The sequence below is a fragment of the Mustela lutreola genome, chromosome 4, assembly GCF_030435805.1.
Source record: "Mustela lutreola isolate mMusLut2 chromosome 4, mMusLut2.pri, whole genome shotgun sequence".
Classification (NCBI taxonomy): Eukaryota; Metazoa; Chordata; class Mammalia; order Carnivora; family Mustelidae; genus Mustela; species Mustela lutreola.
Window position 1 is genome coordinate 174,745,410 of NC_081293.1, and position 26,343 is coordinate 174,771,752.

General features: G+C 38.2%; 1 protein-coding gene and 1 long non-coding RNA gene across 22 annotated transcripts in view; one reads left to right on the forward strand and one right to left on the reverse strand.

Annotated features, from left to right (window-relative positions):
- CADPS2 (calcium dependent secretion activator 2) overlaps nt 1-2,370 on the reverse strand; it is a 533,537-nt gene extending 531,167 nt beyond the window's left edge. For 3 of the 21 annotated variants that reach the window (XM_059171709.1, XM_059171719.1, XM_059171706.1), the window contains exon 1: nt 1,868-2,331. In XM_059171709.1, the coding sequence (XP_059027692.1) occupies nt 1,868-2,206 (339 nt within the window). In that variant the 5' untranslated portion in view covers nt 2,207-2,331. Of the gene's footprint in view, nt 1-1,867 lie in introns of all 21 variants that reach the window. The other 18 variants (XM_059171710.1, XM_059171703.1, XM_059171720.1 and 15 more) reach the window with 14 other exon arrangements.
- Nucleotides 2,371-6,380: 4,010 nt separating this feature from the next.
- Nucleotides 6,381-26,343, forward strand: part of LOC131829692 (uncharacterized) — a 33,913-nt gene continuing 13,950 nt past the window's right edge. The window contains exons 1-2 of the long non-coding RNA XR_009352956.1: nt 6,381-6,810; nt 18,978-19,156. This is a non-coding gene — a long non-coding RNA (uncharacterized LOC131829692). The remainder of the gene's footprint in view (nt 6,811-18,977; nt 19,157-26,343) is intronic.

Consider the following 26,343-nt stretch of genomic DNA (forward strand, 5'->3'; position numbering starts at 1 on the left):
AACATGCCGAACATTTTTGCAGAGATCAGACACAGGATTTTGTTTGGATTTGGTAACACCTGGATAAGGTTATAGCCGTTTCCTTCATATTGTGAATGTTTCAAAGTTCAAGTTCTGCAAGAACTTTTTAAATAGGAATCAGATCTGCAGCTATGAACAAGTTTCAGTAACAAAATGCGACAAATACACACCTTATAGATCAGCTACCACTGACTTTTTACAGAAGAGTCAGAACAGGCATACCCTTAGTCTAACCATAGTCACTTTAATACACCAAAAATAAGCTTAAATTCTGCATGAATGATCAACGTGATGACTGGATGACATTCAGAAGCATGCTATAGGACCAGAGAACATAGGTCAATACTTACACTTAGTTAATGACTACTGAGGTTGAAAGCTGCTTGACCTATGGAGTGGAGAAGCAACAGGTGACAGCAACAGAAGCAGCAGTGAGGAAGTACTTAGCTAGGAGTGGGATGGAAGGTGCACAAGAACTCCATGGGGTAGCCACAGCTGACCTGACCCTCAATTGGTCTGAAATTAGGAAATGGTGCTTGGATATACAGCTCTCCTGCAAAATGAGTCGTCTGCCTACAGGATACATCTTTTCCAGCTCCAGCCTTGTGACTGAATTACCTACAGGGTTAGGTTCTGGAAGGATCTGTATAATTAGACCACAGCTACAGAGAATCATCCCATAGGTACTCCCAGAGAATGACAGGTTCAAAACCGCTTCTTAGTTTTAGGTGTTTTTAAAGGCTGAATAAATGAGGGTGGCGGGAAGACTGTTTAGTGAAAGCTATAGCAGTGTTTCAGAAGGCAATTCACAAGCTCTCCAAATTTTTTAAGAGATTGCTCACAGGCTTAATACTTCAGAAAACACCTATGCAGCTAGATATGCCTTGGGCAAATTACAAGCTCTCTGGGTCCCCACATATTGTCCAGCTAAGGAGATGGTTATATTTTTCCTGAACATTTAGGTACAGCATTCTATTAGATTTCCTAGACATGTTTTATTTGGAACATTTACCCGATTAGGGCAATTTGAGTCATGACTTTCATCTGTTACAGTACGTTAGACCCCTGGAAACTGGTTTTAAAACTAAAGTTGGCAGACATTACACCTGAAATTCCTTACCACTTTGGGATTAAAAAAAGAGAAAAGAAAAAAACCCGCATTCCTTACTGAGGGGCAATGTGCCAATCCTTTGTTTTTCATCAATAGTGCGTTTCATTAGGCCGACTCAGACCAGGAACTACTCACCTACAGCAACTCTACAAAACTGCGTACCTTCTCTAGGGTTTGGATTTGAAGTCCTAGTTTTCCAGCGGTATAGGAAGCTTAACTTTTTTATTATTATTCACGAGGAAAATTCCTACCCCTCGCCCTAGTGAAGACTTCAAACAGAAGTGTCCAGATTTCACCCATTTCGCCTAACTACACAATCATTTACACCCAGAGCGAAGCCCAGCTCCAGCTGAAGCAGGGGGACAGGAATGCACCATGGCCGTTAGAAATTAAAGTTTATGGGAGTTGCATACTAACCTGGCCGAAAAGGAGCCCCACCGGGTGCAGCCACCGCACAGCCGGCGCCAGCGGTGAGTCTCACTCCTGCCAAGCTGACAGCTTCTACCCGACGGGAAAGGGGGCTGGGGGAGGACGCGTCCTCTGCAACCCGAAACCCAGCCGGCTCAAGCACGGTCTCCCCCCTCCCCCGAAAATCCCCTTGAAGCTCAAAGACCAACAAAACTAGTACCCGCGTTGAACAAGGGCAGAGGGCAAGCGACCCGGAGCTCTCCCGGGAGAAAACTCCGGAAAGGAAGAAGTGGCGGCCGGAGGCAGCTGGTCCTGCGTGCAACTCACCTTCTGCTGCCTCCGGGCCATGTCGGTGGGCTGCTTAGCATTGAAGGGGTACGCGATGCACCTCACCACGAAGACGTAGAGCTGCAAGCGGATCCGCCGCTCCTGCTCCTCGTCCAGCTGCCTCTCGGGCTCATCTCGCCCCTCGCTGAGCACCGAGGGGCTGGGGCTCACCGGTCTGGCCGCGCTGCCGCCGCCCGCGCGCCCCGGCGCGTCCCGCCGCCCTTCGCGAGCCGGGGCCGGCGGCGCCCGCTGCGAGCCGCCGGCCGCCACCAGCACATCGCGGCTCTCCTCTTCCAACCCTTCGTCCGACTCCTCTTCGCTGGAAGACGGGTCCAGCATGGTGCTCGGGGCGCCCCGCCGCTCGGCCCGCGGCCCCCAGGCGCCTCAACCCCGCGGCAGCTGCGCCTGCCGGTCGGAGGGAGCCGCGCGGCTCGCAGCCGCGGTCGCAGAGCGAAAGGGAAACTGGCCAGAGCTTTCCGGACACGTCGAGTTGGAGACGGAATGTTTCCTTCCACCAGGGCGAAAGGGGCGGGCAGCAGCCAAAGGAGAAGAGGGGGAGCCGCCGGGATTAAATAGGCGGAGTTAGCGTTGGAGGTGAACGTGAGCGCCTCGTGAATTCCTCTGCCCGCCCGGGGCCGGCCAACCCCGTGATCCTGCCGCGCCGGTGGGCAGAGGCGGGGCGGCTCGAGGGCCCGGGCGCAGGTGGGGAACCTGTGGCTCCCACAACAAGCAACACGTGGAATAAAATGTTGAGCGGGCGCGGGGTCGTGGAGTGCGCGTGCGCGCGCCGCGGCTGCTGCCTGGGCCCAGGTGCCGGCTACCCGGGCGCGCAGTGTGCACGGGCGGGGAGGGGCTGCGTGTGCGGGCTCCGAGTGCGCACACCCGGGGGTGCTTGCACGGCCTTGACCCCCACCCCACGTCCTTTTTCTTCCACCAGACTCCCGAGGGACGGGTGGACGGGGGCCGGACAGCTTCCCCCACCCTCCGCCCCGCGCAGGTGAGGAGAGGGGACAAAACGTCGTTCAGACCAGAACCGGATGTCCAGGCTTGAACCCAAGTGCGTAAAAGTGGGACCTGAGCCGCTCGCCTCCACATAACGTTGGGAAGAGACTTTGAAAAGTCTCTCGCTCTGCTCAGTTTGACGCTTCTGCTGTTAGTCCAAATTATAAAGTCAGAGGAACGTTCTTGACAAGGGGAAGGGGGGAAAAAAAAAAAAAAACACGCCAGGCTTCCTTTTTAAATTGTTTTTATTCCCGCAGATGCATGAACAAGATAGATTTTGTATTTGCGAAATGGCACTCGGGTTCAGCTCACACATAACCGGATTATAGTGTAGGTTGGGATGCGGTTGACTCAAAACAGGTTGTGCAGCCGCAGACATATATCCAACAAATATTTGAGCCCACGCCCGGTATCCAGTACTGTTAGCATTTGGCCGAGCCCGCGGAGCACACGGACAAACACTTGGTCGTTGTTGGTTCTGGCCTCAAGTGGGCGTCTTGAGGCTGCACCTGAAGCCTCTTATCTGCACAGATTTTTCGGTCCCACTGCCGGAACCACCCGGGAGTTTGTTCTGGTGATTCTGTTTCGGATGTACTTAATCCCGAGAACGGGGAGGGGGGGCGGGTAGGAAATCTAGTGAATTCAACACAAGGTGCGGGTGCTGTAGCCAAGCTGGCAGAAGGATTATGGAGCGAAGGGGAACCTCTGAGCTTGTCTACTCTGTGGCCAAAAAAGCAGTCTTTCAAGCCACTTCCACCGTTAGGTACACAAGAGAGAGGCTTTCCTTCTGCATTTACTGACATTCTCCCTAGATGGGGGTTAAAAAAAAGAAAAAAAAAGAAAAGAAAAGAAAGAAAGAAAGAAAGAAAAGAAAGAAAATGAAAAAAGCGAGGAGGTATTTACTCCTAGGGACTCTTGCCTATTTATCAATCCTTAATGGATGCCCACAGTGATAAAATGTTCATTGAGGGCATTACTACTGGCGGTTTTCCAGCTGCTGAGGAAGAGGAAATCTCAGAAACTGGTTTAAAGATAATGTTTTATGCTTGGTAGGGTGAATAATAAATGGCAAGCCTACCCATTGAAGTGATAGTATCTACTGCTCATATACACAGCAAATTACTTTTGCGAAGTTTTGTAAATGTGCCCATCTAATATGACCAAAGTAACCTTTGGTTAAAAGGTGATGATGGTGGGGTGGGGCACCTGGGTGGCTCAGTCGGTTAAGCATCTGCCTTCGGCTCCAGTCATGATCCCAGGACCCTGGAATCGAGTCCCGCATCCGGCTCCTTGCTCCACCGGGGACCTGCTCTTCCTCTGCCTGCTGCTCTCCCTGCTTGTGCTCTCTCTCTCCTCCCAACAAATATATAAAGAAAATCTTAAAAAAAAAAAAAAGTGATGATGATGGTGATGATGACAATTACCTTTTATGGGCTTTGTAGCCATGACTGCACAAAACCCTTTATATACATAATGTTATTCATGTTTAGTTCCTTTGTACAGATAAGGAACCTGAGACTTAGAGAATCCTCTTCCTACACAGCTAACTGTTGGAACAAAGACTCCACATAGTGAGTCCTTTCTAGTTCCAAATAGTGGCTTTTTCTATTATAATCTGATTATAAGTCAGTATATTAAATGTATTATTTTTTAAACTGATAACTAAATAAGAGTATAATTTCTAGCAACATAAAAGTATAATTTAAATATAGCAGCTTTATTGCCCTTATTTTTCTAAGAAAGGTATATTTTTGTTTCCTTTTTTAGTTAGTTAATACTACTTGATGTGTTAGCTTATGATTCTCTTCCTACCAAAAATAGTTATCAAATTAAGGGTTTTTGAACCCTTGGGGGACCCCACTAGAAAATATCTAATAATTTTTAGAATAAGCTCTACAGTGTTTTCTCTATGAAGATGAAAATGGTTTAATGGGCATAATTAAAGAAATATCCAAAAAGACAACAAAGGACATGTTTAAGGATTTTGTTAATTAAACATACATTGCTTAAGAAACTAGCATATGTTAAAACCATGCTAAGTATATTTAGAAGGACAACATATAGTCTTGGACCTTAAGTTTGTAGATTGAAGAATGACAAATGAAAAAATAACTTATTTTAAAAAACAAAAACACATGTTGATATTGCAATCTGATGATTGTTCTAATAACCCCAAAGATATGGTAATACAGAGAACTACCTCATACAGGACAGAGTAAGGGAAGGATGCTGACATACGTCTTGAAATATGATTCAGAGCTACTAGGGTGAGAGCACTGGAGGCAGGAGGAGCCACGTTTGCAAAGGGGTGAAATTGCTCGCACATTTGGAGAACAGCTAGTAAAGTGGCATGCCTGAAGTGAAGGATATATATGAAGATGGAGAGGGTGAGCCTAGAGAACAGGCAGAGACAAATTCAGCATTGAGCAGGACAGTGGGCAGGCATCTTGTTCTTCTATGTCATGCTTTGGAATTTAAACCATATCCTGATGGAATCAGGGATATACATAAAGGGTTAAGTAAGGTACAACCTAAGGTGATCTGTAACTCATAAGAATCAGTCTGGAGCACAGTGAGGGCAGTGAAGTTAGTAAGAAAATCTGGTGGAGAAACAATGAGGGCTTGAGTTTAAACAGGAGAGAAGGGGAAGAGGGAAGCTTAAGAGATAGGCAAAGGAATGATCAGAACATGGATGGGAAGCTGAGGAAGAGGGTTAAGGAAAGAACATGGTTCTCAGCTTGGGTAATCTGACTGATAATAGAGGAAATATGGACTTCTACGAGACATATAGGTTTGGAGAAACACGAAGTTTTGAGGAGCCTATCACAAAGATCCTAGGCTCAGCTGGAGATGCAAAGCTGGTACTCAAACCTATTAGGGGAAAAGGGAATTGTCAGCATATTAGTGCTCGTGGAAGCTACAGATACAGATGATTAGGGCCAGAAATCGTGTATTCAGAGTGAGAAGAAGGCCAAGGATGTGTCTCTGAGGAACCCTCCCTGCCTCGCCTCCAATTAAGGGATGGCTCAAGAAAAAGGAACCTGAAAAGACGACCTGATCATTAAACATTAATTGTTCATGATTAATATTTTTAATTTTGTGCTTACAATTTCTACCTTAAATATTACCTTTTCAGGTCATTATAAATCAACTGATGCTCCCAGATAATTAAATAAATGATGACTGATTGGTTTGTACGATTTCATAAGACTATGGTTTGTACAATTTCATAATATAAGACCATGATTGGTTTATACGATTTCATAAATATACAAAATACATATGAGCTTATTCAATGATTCATTTTTACTTTTTTCAAGGTGAATATAAAAACAAATTGAACTTTTACTGCTTTTTAATGAAACACCTCTAATGCTAGGGAAAGATGGATGCACAGTAATAAAATAGAATATAAAATGTGTTTTGGCAATGATATTTAAAGAAACAGGTGTGTGACCTGAATAGCTATAGGTGGCCTGTTTCCTGGTAGAGAGTTGATTTGTGCATTTGACCTGAAAGGAAGATATTAACTCTTTCAAGTCACAGATGAAATCATTCTTTCATTGAACAGACATTTTTGTGGGCACCCACTCTAAGCTATTCACTATTCTGAGTAGATAAAAATAATAAAAGTTAGTCCCTGAGGCAATGCATATGAAATAGACATAAGCAAAATAAGAAATTATGGTAATATATGCTCTTACAGTAATAATGAAAAAATTCACAAAATATTCCCTTAACTGTTTTGGAATGGGGCAGTCTATTATTTTTTTGTAGTCTAGTTCTCGCTAAAATATTATTACAACAGAGAGAGGAATCTTTTTCAAGTCAAATAGAAAGACCAGTTTTACAAATATGCATGGGCAAACTGTCAACTCGCAAACCCAGCTAAGAAAAAGAATATGCATTTACAGAAGTCAGAGAAGAACAACAAATTTAAGGTGAGTATTTACATTTTATGAGGCAATAATCCTCCTGGCAACCTCATTTAAATCCCTTTCCTCTCTTTGCTCAGCTTTCCCTTTCTCTCCTCTCTGCTAGAATTCAAGTCTAGCAGAGAATTGTTCTAGGACTCCCCTTTTTACAGATAATGGGCTAAAAAATATGCAAATGATTAGCACAAATGGACCAGGATATGAGTAGTTCACACTGATTGATACACAGACACATGCACACACACAATATAGTCAAAGGATTAATTTGTGAAGATTAAATAAGCTAATGCTTATTTAAAAACTCTTTGATACAGAGCAAATGCTGAGTATTTTACTGTTATTAAATTTGCTTTATTGTTTTTTAATTTTTTTTCTTTTTTTAAAATATTTTATTTATTTATTTGACAGAGTGAGAAAGCACAAATAAGGGGAACCGTAGGGAGAGGGAGAAGGAGAAACAGGCTACTTGCAGAACAGGGAACCCAATGCAGGGCTCATTCCCAGGACCCTGGAATCATAACCTGAGCCGAAGGCAGATGCTTAACAGACTGAGCCAGACAGGCACCCTAAAATTGCTTTTTTCTTTAGCTCACTGCTAACTATAGAACTACAGAAACAAACTGTAGATAGGATAGTAAATGATTCTATGCATTTTTATTGGGTTTTACATAACTTAGAATTTGTATTTCTAAATTATTTGTCTTGAAACAACCAGAATAAAGTAAATTCCAAATACGTGTTAAGGTTTTTTGTTTGTTTTCAGAAAGAGAGAGAGAGAGAGGGCAACCATGAGAGTGGGGAGGGGTAGAGGGAGGAGCAGACATCCTAGTGATCAGAGAGCCTGATGCAGGACTCGACCCCAGGACCCTGAGATCATGACCTGAGCCAAAGATAGATGCTTAACCAACTGAGCCCTCTTGTTAAGGTATTTTATTAAGATCTCAGAGATTTCATAATTTTTGTAAGAAGGTCTGACCTCACAAGCAGCAGCTACTTTCCTTCTGTTCCTATTCAATCTGTGGGCATTCATTAATGATTGGTTACAGTTTTGTTCTTTAAGTTTCCATTTTGTGAGAAATTTGGAGGAAGTAACAGAAATGAATTGGTTGTGAAGTACAGAGGGAAAAAGGTAGAAGCATATTGTGACCTATGTGCTCAAAATGTCATGAGAAAAGTCTTACATTAACTCAAGATATATAATGTATGTGGTGATTATGTTTTACTAGAGAAGTGGGCATTTAGCCTAGAAGACATATTTGTGTTTTAAATGTTAAGAAAGACACAAACTGAGTTTTTTGTGGCAATGGATAAAACCTAGGAATTATGCCCACAAATGGATAAAGCAATAAGTAGAGGTTTTTTCCCCCTAGCTTTCATAGTTTTTTTTGAACTTACATTGACTTTGTTGCTAAACGCATTTTCTGCCAATCAATAATATTTATTGAGTGCCTATTCTATATTAAGCACTATACTAAGACACTGTAAAGACAGCTTTGCATTGATTGACTAGAAATACAGCCAATGTCTCACTTAAGAGATGAAAATTCTGCTACTGTAAAAAAAAACTTATACCATTTCAATAATAATGCTCAAAATAATCAAACCAAATTGAGATAGTGTTCTTATTGGAGACAATTATAAGTGACAGTCAAATTATATTACATGGGAAAAATAAAGATATTTTTACTAAATGCTATTACTCTGGTCTATGGCAGAGATTAACAAACTTATTCTCAGGACCTATTTACACTCTTTTTATTTTATTTATTTTAGTCACCATATAGTACATCATTGGTTTTTGGTGTAGTGTTCCATGATTCGTTGTTTGTGTATAACACCGAGTGTTCCATGCAATATATGCCCTCCTTAATACCCATCACCGGACTAACCCATCTCCCTACCCACCTCCCATCTAAAACCCTCAGTTTTTTTCCCAGAGTCCATAGTCTCTCAAGGCTCATCTCCCCCTTCAATTCCCCCCTTCATTTTCCCCTTCCTTCTCCTAATGTCCAGACCTATTTATTTATACTTTTGAAACTTGCTAAGGACCCCAAGACCTTGTGGTTATGTGGACTATATTTATTAGTATTTTTAATATTAGAAAAAATAAAACTAAAAAGATTTAGAAATAGTTCTTAATTCATTTAAACACAATAATAACAAACCTATTATATAACATAGGTTACATATTTTTATGAAAATTACTGTATTTCCAAAATAAAAAGCTGGGTGGGAAGAGTGGCATCATTTTGCACATTACAAATCTTTTTAATGTCTGACTTAATAGAAATCATGCAGATTCTTGTATCTGCTTCTACATTCAACGTGTTGAAGTATATTATCTTGTTTGAAATAGATGAAGAAAGCACAATCTCACATAGATATGCAATTGACAAAGGAAGGGGCATTTTAATGGCTTTTTTATGTAATTGTGGCTATTCTACTTTGATATTACCCCAAAACTCAACAAGCGGTTGTTTAAGATTAGTTGCAATGTGGAATCCAAAACCACATCATTAATAAACCTTTCTTACACTGGTTCACTGGGTAATGTAAATTGTCCAAAAGTCAACACGTTTTTGTTAATTATATAGCACCCCTTAAAAATTACCTTCATCAATAACCAGCAATCTCAGCAAAAAAAAAAAAAAAAAAAAGTCATTAAGTACCAGAAAACTACCAAGCTCACAATTGCAGACAGAAGTTTTCCAAATTCTCATTTTTGCTTGAAAGCTTGCATTTTATCACTGGCAAAATACTGTCAGTTGTGACAAGCTCCCTTCACTCATGTTTGAGCAAATGTCTGCCCAATTATCTAAGTATGGATAATTATAATTTGTTTGTCAAGTTGTTCTCTCCAGTAAAAATTTGTGTTCTAGGAAGAAGCAGCTAGTTCAGCTTGCAACTCGAACAGTCCCTTCTCCTCCAGATGACTTCATTAAGATGCAGAGTTACTTTTAGGTATACCTCTCATTTCACATCACAGAATATTTCTTTAAATGCATCCCCAGGGGTGAGATTGAACAAAATTAATACTTTTTACTTTTTCATCAGGAATATTTTTTTGTTTTGTTTTTTAAAGATTTTATTTATTTATTTAACAGAGAGAAAGATCACAAGTAGGCAGAGAAGCAGGCAAAGAAAGAGGAGGAAGCAGGCTCTCCGCTGAGCAGAGAGCCCAGTACGGGGCTCAATCCTAGGACCGTGAGATCATGACCTGAGCTGAAGACAGAGGCTTAACCCACTGAGCCACCCAGTCACCCCTCATCAGAAATGTTGTTAAGTGATACTAGTTTTTGTTTATCTTCCTCCTGTGAGTGTATGCAGGTCACGAACACCATGATTACTGGTGGATTTTGGAGCAATGGCCTTAATTCACACTAAAGCTCCACCACAGATCCACCATCACTTCAGTGGCATTTGTGTGATGTCAACCTGGTGAAAACGACAAGTGACATTTTAATATTCATATGAAAACATTTTCAATCTCTTTGAGAGGCCATTAGGGATACTCAGGGGCTTAAGGACCATATTTTGAGAATGTTTAGTCTTCAAGTTTCTGATTTTACTATTGTATAACCCACACGTTGTTACTCAGCAAAATCTACTCACAAATATTCTTCCCTCTGCCTGATTTTAAAATAAAGTAGGTATTACACTATGTTGAACAAATGTACCCCATGGATCTTATTACAGGTAAAGGTATTGCATGTGAAAATATTTAAAAATATTTTAAATGATCAGATCTTTAAATTTTTCATATATTTTATGCAGTCTCTCAAAAATTAAAGCATTGTATTAGCAACATATTTCTAGAATATTAATAAATAGTAATTTCTATATAGATAATATAGATATATAGATATAGATATATCTATATAGATAATTCTACATTTGATTTAAAAATTTAACATCTAATATAGTGTCTTGGATTTAAATTTTAACATCATACTATTATTATAAGTCCTTTAAATTTCCCTGGGTTTCTTATTAAGCCATAAAATATCTGTCTACATTTAAGAAGTAAACATAAAAATATGTATGTGGTATGCTTAGAATTTTTCTACTTTATGTTCTATTTTTTTCCACTAATGTGGACATCTAGGAATAAGTTAATTTTATTAATTGGTGACAAGTTTCCATTTGAAACAAAATTTAAATATTTAGATTCAAGAGTCTGCCTTAAATAGAAAATGATTCTTAACAGCATATTGTCAAAAACTATACTGTTTGGATAAAGCCAAAGATTCTATATTATTTGTCATCATTATAGTTTTAGATCTCACTCTGAAGTAAATAGCTTAAAAATAAAATCTATATAAAAACAAACCAGTAAGAACCTCTTTGCTTACACTGATCTTTCTATATAATTTAGTTGTGGGGAGAAATGTGTTAAAACCAAATAGAGAGAGAGAGTGTGTGTCTGTAAATTATAGATCCTCTCTACTATAAGATTTCATATTTTTAAAACTTTTTAAAAAGATTTTATTTATTTATTTTATAGAGAAAGAGAACAAGCAGGGGAGAGGGAGAAGCAGGCCCCCGCTGAGCAGGGAGCCTGACATGGGGCTCGACCCCAGGACCCTGAGATCATGACTTGAGCCAAAGGCAAACGCTTAACCCACTGAGCCACCCAGGTGCCCCAAGACTTCATATTTTTGCAATTAAATTCCTGTGGGGCTTTTGCTTATTAAAATAGGTCCTAAAGAAATAAATGTTAAAATAAGAAGAATATTATTTAAAGTCATAAAGCATGGATGAGCACCAAGGAGTCCAGAGCTCCTAAAATTGTAGGCAAAATGTATCGTATCTATGGACTGTTTTCCTAAGAAGAGGTTCCAAAGCTTTTATCATGGAGTTCAAGACACCAAAAAGCAAAGAATCACTGAATCTCTATTTTATAGTAGAGTAATTCTGTAAAATATGAACAGGATAAATCATGTAATGTCAAAGGCCCATACTTGATAACTAAGGTGAACTTATGTTATAGATATAAACCATGCATACCTAACTATATCTTAACAATTAATTGGGGAGTTTTGTTCATCATTTTTTCTGTAATCTCCTTAAACTGGCTTTGTGTTCCACATTGCAATAATAAGGATTGTTAAGGAGCATTTATTCAAGAATATCATCTAAAACCTAAACATAATAATGGATATACATTACTTATGAAAACATTTAAATACTAGATAAACATAAGGGACTTTATTACCAGTTACACAGTATGAGCAGAGAGTTAAATAGGTTTATTATCACCTAAACTCGGCATTCTTTAGGAAGTGTGACTCATGGCTAGTAACACTTCTACTTCTCAGTAGTTCTGTAGTTTTAAAGCATCTTTGCAAGGTGATAATCAGTGACATTGCAGTGTCATTTAGAAACTAACAGTATCCTGGGCTTCATGTCTTATTTCACAAAGTGATGAATTTAGACTGTAATGAAAGTTGCTTATTTTCTTTTTATTAGAATTCCTAATTTGGGGGACACCTGCGTGGCTCAGGTGGTTAAGTGTCTGCCTTCAGCTCAGGTCATGATTCCAGTATCCTGGGATCAAGTCACACATCAGGCTTCATGCTCAGTGGGGAGTCTGCTTCTCCCTCTCCCTCTGCCTGTTACTCCCCCTGCTTGTGCTCTCTCTCTCTGTCAAATAAATAAATAAAATTCTTTAAAAAAAAAATTCCTAGTTTTGAAAGGAAAAAGAATTACAAATCTCAGTTTGTAACTTCATTTACCGTGCCATCAGAAACACACATATTCATATATGCACACATACATTCAGATTATTCAATTCTATATCATGTTTCTTTGTTATGTTAAAATAGTCTTCTTCTACAGTTTTTTTCTGGTAAAGATTTCCCTTCACAAACTCAAAATGATTTGTGCATTTCCAAATTTTACAAATATAGAAATATCCATAAGATGGTGCTGTATCTTTAATTTGGTCAAACATTTGAATGCTAAAATACATCTTTTACAAATATGGTTAAAAGACTAGGTTATCATTTAACCTGTAGTAAGTCTTATTCTGTAGAGATGTCAGGCTAAGTGTAACCAGAATCTTTACATACTGATTTTTCATATATCACACAATTGCTAAAATAACTTGATCCCAGATTTAGTCACCAACTCTAGGTGAAAAAAATAATTGAAATTCTCATTTCAACAGACATTTTCTAAAGAACAGCCACTTCTCACATACCATGTTAGACAAATGAAGGAGTTGAATTATATACTGTATCAATTTCTACAAGTTTAACAATAGTCTTTAAAAGTCCTCTGAAATATCCAATTTGATGGAAATTAGAAATGACATCACATGCAAGCACTTCCTTTCAAATGTTGAAGGACTATAGAGGAACTAACTCAATAATTTTCTCTATCTAGTAAGATTATTTACCCAGTAAGGGAAAGGTAATTTAAGATGTGCTAATTGTATAATGTGTTTCTGATTTAGGGTGATGTGATCAGGAGAAGTAATAGCTCATATCCTATCTAATTATCACTCATAAGCAGATTTAATAAAGAGAGTACTTAAAAATTGGTTACAGGATCCTTTGTGTTTAAGATAAACAATCTTATGCCAAAGGAATAGAAACCATTATAGATAGGGGAGATGAGTTCCTGAAAGGAATTATTTGAAGTCTTGAAGGGCAATAATGTAGGTATATTAAGGCAGGAACCAAGTCTCCTTCACATAACCACACAAAAATCTCAAAATATTTACTGCTATAATTTGGGGGCATATTTAATTTTATGGATTGGCTTTTCTGTCAGTTGCTCAAATTTTTTTCTCGCTTTGAATAGTGCCATCTTCTGATTGACACCATCATTACACCTTGGAATCTAATACGATGCTGGAGTTTTGTAAAAAACTTTGAATAGATTAGTCATCATCATGAAGTACTGTACTAGTAAAAAGAAGACAGCCTGAGACAGGCAGGTATGACCCATTCCGACAGAGGGATGAGGGAAGCAGGTGGTGCTTGAGCTGAGATCATAAGGATAAGCGTGAATTAGGAAGTGTCTTTCATAATATGTTGAGGACTTGCTTCAAAATTATCTGGGCTGGTGATGGGGTGGATGGTGCCATAGATGAAATAAGATTAGTATTGCAAGCATAAATATGTTTGAGAATTTCAATAATGGGTGTGTGTGTGTGTGCGTGCGTGCGCGCGCGCGCCTGTATACATCTAGATCTCTATAGTATTTCGGGCAGAAAGGGGGATGTATTTAAAGGCTCTGAGACAAGAAGGAATCTGGTTCGTTCCAAGTCCCTGAAAGAAGGCCAGAGTGGCTGGAATGCCCAGAACTGAAGCCAGATAGCCTAGGGCACTGTGGACCGTACTCAAGATTTTGGCCTTTATCCTATGAGCAATGATGGGTGTTAGGCATCAGAATTATATACATATGTTTTATTTTTATTAAAAAAATCATGCAGGCTGTACTCTAGAGATGACAAGAGGGCAAGAATAGATGAAGGCAATGACAAAAGGGGAAAGGAAATAATTGGAAAGAAATATAGGAGTTACAACTGAAGTAACTTAAGAAATGGATATTACACAAAAATGAGAGGAAGCTGTTAAGGCGTCCCAAAGTTTTGAGTCTGTACAACATTAAACTCGAGAAATTCTTTTAATTAAGACAATTATTCTTATCTGTGGTCTTGGTCTTTCTCAAACCATAGAATCTTGAACAATTCTGTCCTTTATTTTCTTTTTCTCTCTTGAAAAAAAAAAAGTTCAAAGTTTCTACTGAAAAGCTAAATTCTTCCTTTTTAGTTTCTATTTCCTCCAGAGTCTGGGGACCTTAAAATAAGTAAGTTTTTTTGAATAGACTGAAATCAGCTTTAATACTCTGGATCCTGTCCAAAAAATGAGAACATCATAAAGTCATATTTCTGATGTTTATTTCCCTTATCTCAGAGAGTGTCCAAGTCAAGAATTGCAAACATGTGGTCTTCAAATAGATAGCATAGATTTTCAAGAAAGGAAGCAAATCTTTATGAAAATCTACAGCAAGAATAATGAGAAAATTGATCTCCTTTCTTTCAATACTAGGATTAGTTTAAACTCTTCACATATTACTGGTACTGATAGATTAATTACATTCCTAATGGAGGCCAAAAATGGTTCAGGATTAGGAGTAGCTATTAAAGGATTTTTTAGCTGAGACAGAAGGACTTTCACTCGAAACCCTCACTGGAGACTCTCATAGGGTGAAGCACTCACTACAATGAAGGATACTTAAGTAAAATTTATTGCTTCCAGATTGTTAGTCAGTTTCATGGTGGTGATATAGTACTGTTCAAATGTTCCCATTTAATATTTTAACAGGAAAGTTTGGAGCTGGTGTAACCCTTTATCTACGCCACCAAAAATTTTCCTGGGAAATCATTGAAGTTTGGGGATAAAAAGGCCATCTGTGTTATGGTAGAAAACAGAGCAAGATAAATAACATTTCTAGTCCTTGAATTTTCTTGTGATGATGTAGGGAACAAACTTCTCACCTAATCCAAACCAAACTAACCATGGTCATGACCTGAATCCTACAGTGATTTAGTGAGATGTCTCATCTGGTTAGAGCTTGCTTTGTTTGTGGTAAAAAGAGAAGGAAAGGAGGTAAATGGACATTTTCTATCTATCATGGTGACGCAACTTTCAAACCTTTCAAATTTTCTGACTTATTCTAATTCTAATTCTAATTCAAAACTTTCTGAATTACTTGTATTTTATAAATAAAACTCAATGTTTAAAACTACAGAACAAATACTAAATCCAACTATTTTCCCATTAATAAAAAACCACTTTGGGGCAGAAGGTATCCTAGTATAAGACTTCAAGAAAATTCTCACTTAAGGTGAGGACTTACAGAGCATTAGTTTGGATGCCATTAGTTGGGTGGTGGGGCAGGAAGCAGACAACCTCTATACAGTCCATTCCATACAGATCTGCTATAAGAGGAAATGAATTCCTTGACTTTACTTCCTTAATGATAAACATACTTTGTGTTTTTGTCATTTACAAACCGAGAATGCTATTCTAAAAAAATTCACTTTAATTTCTCTCCACAAATATTTAATGAGTGCCTATTCTAGGCACTAAGAAATAGCAAGAAAGAAAATAGATTTAAAAGAGAAACTAACATTTCCATAACACTTTTACCATATTCAAAGAGATATGATAGCTATCACAGCATTTTCCTTTTTCACAATGGTTTTATAAGGAAGGCAGAGAGGGAGTCAATAATTTGCCAAAGTTTATTTCTTTAATTGATTAAAATATCCTTTTAATTCCAGACCCATAAATTCCTCCTGATTGTCATTCATCCTCCAACCAATTATCTTTGCCTAGATACCTGAAAATAACTGAATAAGTGGTAGTGTGGTTTAGATTCCGTGGCCATATTGTCAAACCTCAATATCATTTCCGACATTTAGGGGGCTGAATAACACACCACACTAAAATTCTGGGGAAAGAACAATAACCAACTATTCTTCCTCACTTGTCTGTGGGTTTGCCTGGGCTGTGCTCTAAACTACAGGTTGGTTCCAGGACTGCTCCAGTTCTGCTCTGCCTGTCTTTTATCCTCTTTGTACCAGTAAGCGATCAAGGGCAAATCCATTTCATTGTGATAGCAGAGGTTTTAGAGGAGAAGGCATCCCTGCACACATATTTTAAGCCCTCTACTTGTGTTATACCTATCAGCATCCCATTGGCTAAAGCAAACCTTTGAAAGACTTTGGCCAAACCTAAAGTCTTTCTAAGTGAAGGGACAGGGAAGAACACTCTGTCTGCCATGAAGCCAAAGCCAGTCACAGGACCAAACCAAGTATCAATGGGGTGTAAAAGTAAGGGTAGGGGGAGTGAATTTCTTAAAACAATCATTTAATCTACCATGGTAGCCCTAATACGTCTTACCTCAGCTTCTCTCTATGAAAAACCTACCTAACGTTGCCGTGAGAATTCAACAAAACACCTGGGGCGCTCTTCCTATGGTGAGCTCTGGGTGAATAGTAGGCACTATTTCTGTATGTCTTTGCCTACCTCCAGGTTTCTCCTACCCATCCATTTTCTCTCAGACCCATTCCCTTTTTCCCAGAAAGCACTTTTGTTTGATACAGGACAATAGGTTGACATTTGAGTGAGGCTAGCTCTAGTGATCATATCCATATATATGGCTCATCTATAAGGAAGGACTATCAGGCAAGTCAACCAGGTTTCTTCTTATTATTTAAGGCACATCTCCTCGTTCAGGTTTTTTCGTCCATCCAAAATATAGTTTGAAGAAGTAAATTTTTTTTTTTCTAAATTTTCTGTTACAGGGGGTGCCTGGGTGTCTCAGTCAGTTAAGTGTCTGCCTTTGGCTCAGGTCATGATCCCAGGTCCTGGGTTTGGGCCCCACATTGGTCTCCCTGCTCAGTGGGGATCCTGCTTCTCCCTCTCCCTCTGCAACTCTCTCTGCCTGTGTGCTCATACTTGTTCTGTTAAATAAATAAATAAAATCTTTTTTTTAAATAAATAAAATCTTTAAAAAAATAAATTTTCTGTTATAAATGAATTTCCTTTTCAAAAGGAATTATAATGGAGATAACTCAATTTGAGCATCACCACATCTGTGAAATCTTCTCCAACTTTTCTTTCTTCCTCTGTGACCATCAATATATTTTTCTAAACCTTTACTGTGGCAGCACATAGACTGTATATAACATTATTTTTTTCATTCCTGTCTCATGAAGTGAAATCTTTTAGGAAACAGTTTCTTATTCTTGTCTCTTTCCTATCACAGTACATGACACAAGGTAGATGATCAATTAAACTTATTAAATAGAATTAAGGATAGGGCAGAAATGCAACCTAGCAAAAGACAACTGAGTTTCACTTCTGCCCCACTTCTATTTTTTTTTTTTTAAGATTTTATTTTTGGCGCATCTGGGTGGTTCAGTGGATTAAGCCTCTACCTTCAGCTCATGTCATGATCTCAGGGTCCTGGGATAGAGCCTGGCATTGGGCTCTTGGCTCAGCAAGGAGCCTGCTTCCCCTTCTCTCTCTCTCTGCCTTTCTCTCTGCCTACTTGTGATCTCTCGCTCTCTCAAATAAAAAATAAAATCTTTAAAAAAGGATTTTATTTTTTATTTGAGAGAGCGAGAGAGCACAAGTGGGGGGGGGGTGCAGAGGGAAAGGGAGAAGCAAGTTCCCCACTGAGCAAGGAGCTTGACATGGGGCTTAATCCCAGGATCATGGGATTATGACCTGAGCTGAAGGCAGATGCTTAACAGACTGAGCCACCCAGGGATCCCTCTGCCCCACTTTTAAAAGTGATGTTCACTAAAGTGATTAAAACCACAATAACACAGTCCTATATACTCACCTGAATTAACATTAAAAAGACTAGAGGATGTGGAGCACTGGAACTTACACTCTACAAAGTGAGAATGTAAAATGGTATACTTTGAACAACTGCTTGGCAGTTTCTTATCCATTTAGACATATAATTACCATAGGAGCCAGCAATATTATTTCTAAGTATGTATTTACCTTAGAAAAGTGAAAACCCATGTCTACACAAAGACTTGTAAATGAGTGCTCAGATCAGCATTAATTCACAATAGCCAAAAGCTAGAAGCTATCCAAACAGGTGAATGGGGAAAAAAAGTATGGCACATGCATATAATTTATTACTACTCAGCAATAAAAAGGAATGAACTACTAATGTATGCAACATGGATGAATCTCTGAAATTCCATGATGAGTGAAAAAAACCAGACACAAGAAGTACATACGCATAATTCTATTTATATAAATGTATAGAAATTGCAAACTAACCTGTTATAACAGAAGGTAGTTTCCCGGGACCCGGAGCAGAGGGAGAGGTGGATTGCGAGACACCATGGGGAATATTTGGGGGTTATGAAAACATCCTCTGTGTCTTGAGTCGCAATAGTAGTTTCACAGATGCATACGTCTGCCAAAGCTCAACAAATTGTACAGTTTATATGGACGTAGTATATTATTTGTAAATTATAACTTAATAAAATAGATTTAAAAAATAAAAAGTTTTCCAAAAGGCGTGCAAAAAATGACCTATAGCATTTTATTAGCAGATGATAGTCATTGTAAGATACAAGAAAGTAGTATGTCTGAAGTCTTGTAAATATCTCCCCTTATCTGCAGTTTCACGTGTCACGGTTTCAATTACCTTGTGTCAAAGGGCGGAAGCAGATGATCGGGGGAAGAATCTACGAATCTGCGGAAGGTCAATAGTAGCCTAGTTTGGACATGATGCCCGAGTCATCCTCTCCGTTTCATCTCCTCACATGGTCATTTTTCCATCTCAGGTCATCACAAGAAGGGTGAGTACAGTACATTAAAACATTTTTGAGAGAAAGACCACATTCACACAATTTTTTATTATAGTGCATTATTAAATTGTTCTATTTTATTATTAGTTATTGTTGTTAACGTCATACTGTGCCTAATTTTTAAATTGAACTTTATTATAGCTTTGCATGTATGGGGGGAAAAAAGTATATATAAGGTTCAGTTTTATCCACAGGCATTCACTAGTGGTCTTGGCACATATCCCCTGAAAATAATGTGTGTGGGGGGGCTATTGTAATAAACTGTAGCTAGTGCTATTAGTTAGGCACTGCTGATACACAAAAGCTTTTTTTTTTTTTTTTTTTTTAATTTGGGAAAGAACTTTCAGGTGTAAAATTAAATAGTAGAGGTAGTACCTATAATCTCATTAAAAGAATTAGAAGTACTGACCAAAAGATGAATTAAACATTTCATACACAGTCTCCAGAATTCAGAGAAGGTACTTACGAAGTCATGGTAATGTATAAGTGTTTACAAAAGCTTACAAAATTTGGACCCAATTTAGTGCATCTCTGAGGAGACTGTTACTGATTTCTCATTGCTTTCCCTCTTACTGTTGGCACATTTGAATCCACAAGCTGATCTTATATTTGTTTTTTTCTTTCCTGCATATGAAGTTTATAAAGCACAGAGTAGAGTTTCAAGGGTCAGTTTCCAAAATAAGCGCAATTTTTCTGTTGTCCAGCCAAAAGTCAGTTAAGCTTTTAACAAGACAGTCTCTATTAGTTCCAACTAATTTAGTTTTTTCAACTTGAATATTTCAAAGAACAAATAATAAAGAATCACAGTAAACAGTCATGTGAGTCTCTGAAACTTTAATATACTACATATTTGGGGATATTTCACCAAGAAACATTGCCATATACATAAATAAATTTTCCTCTGGCAAACATATACCTACACATATTTCCACCACACACAAGTTTTCAAGAGCTGGAATTGGGAAGAAAAATAAAGAGTTAGTGGGAAGATACTAAATAACCAGAATTTTTAGTTAGTTGTCTATTTTCCAAATTTCTTACAACCCATACCTTTCCAAAATGATAAAGCATGCAGGGAAATACAACGAAGTTTGCAGCATTTTGCATATATAGCCAAGTGCTATTAACATTCCCCCCCATCACTATCAAATGTTTATTTGAACTCTAGAGTTTGTGTAATAAGATATCCACATGCTAATGCTCTGAAGATAGTAACCATTGAATTCAAATCACAGGTGGAATGCTGACTGGAAATATAGACTGACAGGAATATAAAACTTGTTTTCTTGTAAAAACATAGCCTATGGAGGCACCTGGGTGGCTTAGTCATTAAGTGTCTGCCTTTGGCTCAAGTCATGATCCCAAGTCCTAGGATCAAGACCCACATCAGGCTTCCTGCTCCTTCCCCCTCTTTCATTCCTCCTGTTGTGTTCCCTCTCTCTCTGTGTCTCTCTGTCAAATAAATACATAAAATCTTGGGGCACCTGGGTGGCTCAGTGGGTTGAAGCCTCTGCCTTTGGCTCAGGTCATGATCTCAGGGTCCTGGGATCAAGCCCTGCATCCGGCTCTCTGCTCAGCAGGGATCCAGCTTCCTCCTCTCTGCCTGCGTCTCTGCCTACTTGTGATCTCTCTCCCTCAAATACATAAATAAAATCTTTAAAAGAAGAAGAAGAAGAAGAAGAAGAAGAAGAAATCTTAAAAAAAAAAAAAAAGGTAGCCTATGAACAATAAAAACAATTCTGGCATGAATGCTTCTTGTTGATACTATTAGTTCTTAGCTATAAAATTGCCAGGAAAATAAAATAAAATAAAATAAATTTGCCTGGAATTTTTCCAAAGCTACCTTCTCATAACAGAATTTCATTACTATTTGAAATGTAATATCCAATCACACTGAAAGTAAAATATTTAGGTAGCTAATAATAACAGTAATAATAATAGCTAATGTTAAACTCAGGAGCCCTTGGCATATATATAAGGGTGAAAGTGTGCAGTACAGGCCAGGCTTTGTATTAAGAGCTTTATAAAATTTTTTTCACTTGATCTTCACAAAACCCCCATTAAGTATGCTCTATTATTATGCCAACTTTACAGCCAAAGAAATTGAGACTTGGAGATATTAAGTAACTTCTTCAAGGTTGCTCAATTACAAAGTAACAGAGCTGGAGTTTGAATGCGGACAGCCTAACTGGAAAACCCAGCCCCTTAACCTCTATGAATCGCAAATATTTCATTATAGAGAGGAGGTGAAATGTAACTGTCTCCAAAGTTTAGGTAAAGAATGGCAGAAACTAGGCACATTCCTTAGAAGACGGTAAATGAACCAAGGGTGGCTATAGAGGATTCTAGACAGCCTTACAAAAGAGGTAATAATATCTAAACTCACCCCTAATCAATGAATAATTTTCTTGTCAAATAATTTTTAAAAACATGGCCAAATACTTGTGAAGCAAGCAATATAGTAGATGTGAAAGATTCTTTGTAGTGGGGCTTGGGTACAAACCCATGGTCCAGGGACACAGTAACTAAATAAATTCTTAGTAGCCTGAAATTTGAGATTTGTTAAAACATGTTAAGCATGTTTTCTCCTAAAGCTAATTTCTGGAGAGTAAATTAACTAAGTACTGGTGAACAAATAATGAGGGGGAAAAAACAAAACACCGAAGTAAAAGAAATGGAGTACTACTTGCACAGATTGGAAATCAAATGCAGTTTGAGAGGATAGTGATTTGAAGATAAAGGCCACAAAAAACTGTTAGACTTTTGAAAATGGTCACATTAGTTTTGAATTTTTTTCCTCCAGTGTACATTTCCTTGATTTCCAATATTATTCTGTATTTTTAAAAGGGTAATAATTTCAGAATATTTAACATAACATGAAAATTATACTTTCTATACATTAAAATATAGTATAAAACTCATAATGCATTCAGTTTAGTTTAATTTTTATTTGTCTCATTTCTTTTCATTTAGGCAAAACTGCCTTGGGTTAGAATCATCTCATTTTTCTTTCTTAGCAGCCAGCTTCCTATGAAGGACAGTTCTGAATAGAAGCCCCATGTTACCCATATACTAATCTAAGAGAAGAGGACTCAGAAATCACTGGGTACATCTCTTGGCTTTGTACTACATTCAAGCACTACTTACATTACAAAAGAAAGTATGAGAAAGAAATCTATTGTTTTATATGTTAATCTGGAACCAAAGGATATACCAGCACAAACAAGTGGAAGATTTTCCTGGAAGAATGGTATCTAAGAAGTCTTTAATTCTTTGGTACATTCTGGAATTGATCAGGAGATCCCCCAAGATTTTTATGACCTGAAGTTCTTCTGGCTAAAATACAGTAATTTGTAAGGTCAAGCGAACTGGATAAAGGGCACACTGGTCAGAGGATGAACCAAAGCTCTCTTGATACAGAAGCCAATTCACACAGAAGTACCTCAAAATCCCATTCCAACTGGCAGTCACCTGGGTGGTTCAGTGGGTTAAAGCCTTTGCCTTCAGCTCAGGTCATGATCTCAGGGTCCTGGCATCAATCCCTGCATCAGGCTCTCCGCTCAGCAGGGAGCCTGCTTCCTCCTCTCTTGCTTCCTCCTTTCTCCATGCCTGCCTCTACCTGCTTGTGATCTCTCTCTCTCTGTCAAATAAATAAATAAAATCTTAAAAAAAAAAAAAGTCCAATTCAATCTGGCTTAAACAGTAAGAAAATTTATCATCTTATATGACTGAGAGTCCAGAGGCCTAACTCTAGGTCTGTTTATTCAGAAATTCTGGTTCTGTGTCTTTCATAGTTTCCCCCTGCCTTCCTCCGAGTATTGGGTTTTTCCGTAGGCTGCTCTCTACATAGTAGTGAAAATGCTATATTGCACGGTGCCTGTTACTACACCAGAGAAAGACACAAAGGATGCAGAGAACCATCTTATAACACCAAAGGTACTTCCCAACCCCTCCCCCGCCCAAATCTCTAGTAAATCTTTCCCGATTAGCCAGAATTTGGTCATATATCCTTTTGTGACTTGCAGCCTAAGGTATGCTACGTGCTGATTGGCTTAGGCCTAGATTCCTGAGCCAATCACTAGAATTCACCTTCACTCTTAGACCAATCAGGCTAAGCCCTGGAGAAGAAGGGACAGTCCCAGGATCAAAGAAAGGGTTTTGCTAGGAAGGAAGGAAGAGACCCAGATTGGTAGGACTAATAAACTTCATCAACCACAAACCTATCAATATAATCAACTAAATGTTCAATGGAATTGTGAAGAAATTAGTGGAAAAACTAACTCCCAAGAATGCATGGTGTAGGTATAGTCAATAGAAACTCTGGATGATTCTAACCTGTGTAGGAATGAAAAGGAATCAGTTAATAATATTTATAACTCTACGATGAGAAGGATCTGCATTCTCTTCAATTCCCTCTAAATCTTGGGATTTCCAGGCTCAAATGAAAATTCTTTTGAATACTATTCCTGGTTGCAACACTTCTCTTTTCTCCCTTTGGTTTTTGCCATAATAATATATATAAGATATATAATATGTATATTCATGCTTAAATGGCTGAATATACATACTGCATATTGTTATGGCAAAAATCATACATAGACATAAATGATCCTTAGAGGGTCACTTAGAGGGTCACACAGCCACTTGAATAGGAGAGTTAGGATGCAAACGCAAGCTAGCAAGAGACTGTTCTCATCCTAGATTATACCTACTGCCTTATGGAATACTTGCTTCTTCATTCTGGGGGGTTCTCTTCCCTTTTTTCCTACTCTTATTTCCTATTATTTTCAGAATTTATTCTGATGTTTTCATTACTATCCTTCTTTTGCAATGAGCTCCTCAAAGATCTCCTGACCACAGGACAGCTTTCCACTGGTTTTCTTTCTGTTATTCAAGATCTATTCCCTTACCTATTTGATTCTGCCTATTACAAGCATCTATAAATATTTTTCAATGTTAAGTTTTTGTTCTCTTATTTTGGGGAGTTTATTATAAGTGTTCTCTCCCCATATCTTCTAAATCAGAGCATAAGTGTTAATGCATGGACTTACCTTCTCTCTTAGCTTTATATTAATATATTGCTTTCAAGTTCATGCTATTTGTTACATAATTCTTTTTAAGAGCATTTAATAGGAGCGCCTGGGTGGCTCAGTGGGTTAAAGCCTCTGCCTTCGGCTCAGGTCATGATCCCAGGGTCCTGGGATTGAGCCCCCGAGTTGGGCTCTCTGCTCGGCAGGGAGCCTGCTTCCCCCTCCCTCTCTCTCTGCCTGCCTCTCTGCCTACTTGTGATCTCTGTCAAATAAATAAATAAAATCTTTTAAAAAATTTTAAGAGAATTTAATAGGCAACTACTTGCTTCTTTACAATATTCTTTAAGTAGTTTAATGTACCATTATTTTTCTGGTTGTACTTTTAATTTCATTGTAGTTCTTATATTACTGTTTGAATGTATTGTTCATTAAAATTTTTTCCTGTATTTTGTCTAATTGTACTGCATTTCATATCATGATGTTCAACATTTTTAGCCATTTTTTTTGACTGAAATAGACTAGGACTGCAACAAGAAGGAACCAATAATAAACTCAGTAGGTTTCTATTTATACTATAAATGCTAATCATTTTTATGATTTTATTTCATAATATGGTATCCTCATGATAGTCACTAAATTTCTTGAGGAAATATTACATTTGAATTTCCATATGTTTTCACAAAAGGTGAAGGTTAATTGAAGCTATAAACTAATCAGGCAGATTCTGGCTTATTGCATTATTGCTTTTCAGGGTGTATCTAGAGTCCGAGTCTAGCTGCAGCCTGAGTAAGGTTTTTTGTTGATATAAAGAAAAAACCTTCTCTTTCTCAAGCCTTGTACATCCATCCTGACAGATCACCTGATAGACACACAAGTCCAGGGCAACGATGAATGTGAGTGGCCCTCCCTAGAGCTGTGCATAACCAACCATATACCCTGCCCCCAAGAGAAACCACGTCAATGTTCTATTTATTCACTGAACTTTTCCTGGCATTGCTCAGCCAGCACAGCAAAGTACTAAAGTAATCAGACATGATTCTTTGAATTCTTTGCAACTGACAAGCAGATATGCTAAGATAAAATAAGAAAATAATTTGATCTTTTGATTTTCTTGGCATCTCAGATTCTGCTGAGGGCCAACGAATCTTGCCATTTATCAAATTTTTGCCGTTTATCAGAATGGCTTTATCAGACTTATTAGAATCTTGCCATTTATCAATTTAAATCCAAATTTTCCATGTTCTAATATTTTTGAATGTAGCATTTAACACTCTCTCAAACAATATTAAATGAAATAACATTTTAACTGCTAAATATAATGGCTAAATTTCAAAATTTTACTATATTTTTTAAGAAATCACATTCCTAATGATATGATAATATATCATATTTTAATTGGAAGAGTCATGTTCTCCATTTGTAATTTTCTTGATTACCATTGAAAAGGGTAAGACAAAGTAGATGTTTAAGGCTATTATTAAAATTCTTGAGGGGTGCCTGGATGGCTCTGTCGGTTAAGCGACTGTCGGTTAAGGTCATGATCCTAGGGTCCTGGGATTGAGCCCCACATCTTCTCTTTGCTCAGCGGGGAGCCTGCTTCTCCATCTGCCTGCTGATCCCCTGCTCGTGTTGTCTTTCTGTCTCTCTAATAAATAGAACCTTTAATTAAGAAAAAAATGTGGGGTGCCTTCGTGACTCAGTGGGTTGAGCCTCTGCCTTTGGCTGAGGTCATGATCTCAGGGTCCTGGGATGGAGCCCTGCATCAGGCTCTCTGCTCAGTGGGGAGCCTGCTTCCTCCTCTATCTCTGCCTGCCTCTCTGCCGGCTTATGATCTCTGTCTGTCAAATAAATAAATAAAATCTTAAAAAAAAAAAAGTTCCTACACTTGATGGGTAACTAAAAATCAGTTGGGTTTTTTTGGAAGTGGAGGTAAGGATATGCACGTGCTTTATTTTAAATGAGATTTATGATAGCTTACCATGAAGCAAAAAGCCACCTCAATAACTAATTATTTGTAACATACAAAGAGAATATTCTTTAACAAGTGAAATAACAAGTGAAAATTATTAGAAAGAATTTAGAAAAAATTATAGAAAGAAAACTTCAGATATTAATCATAAGAGAGGTACAAAATATTACGGAAAATTC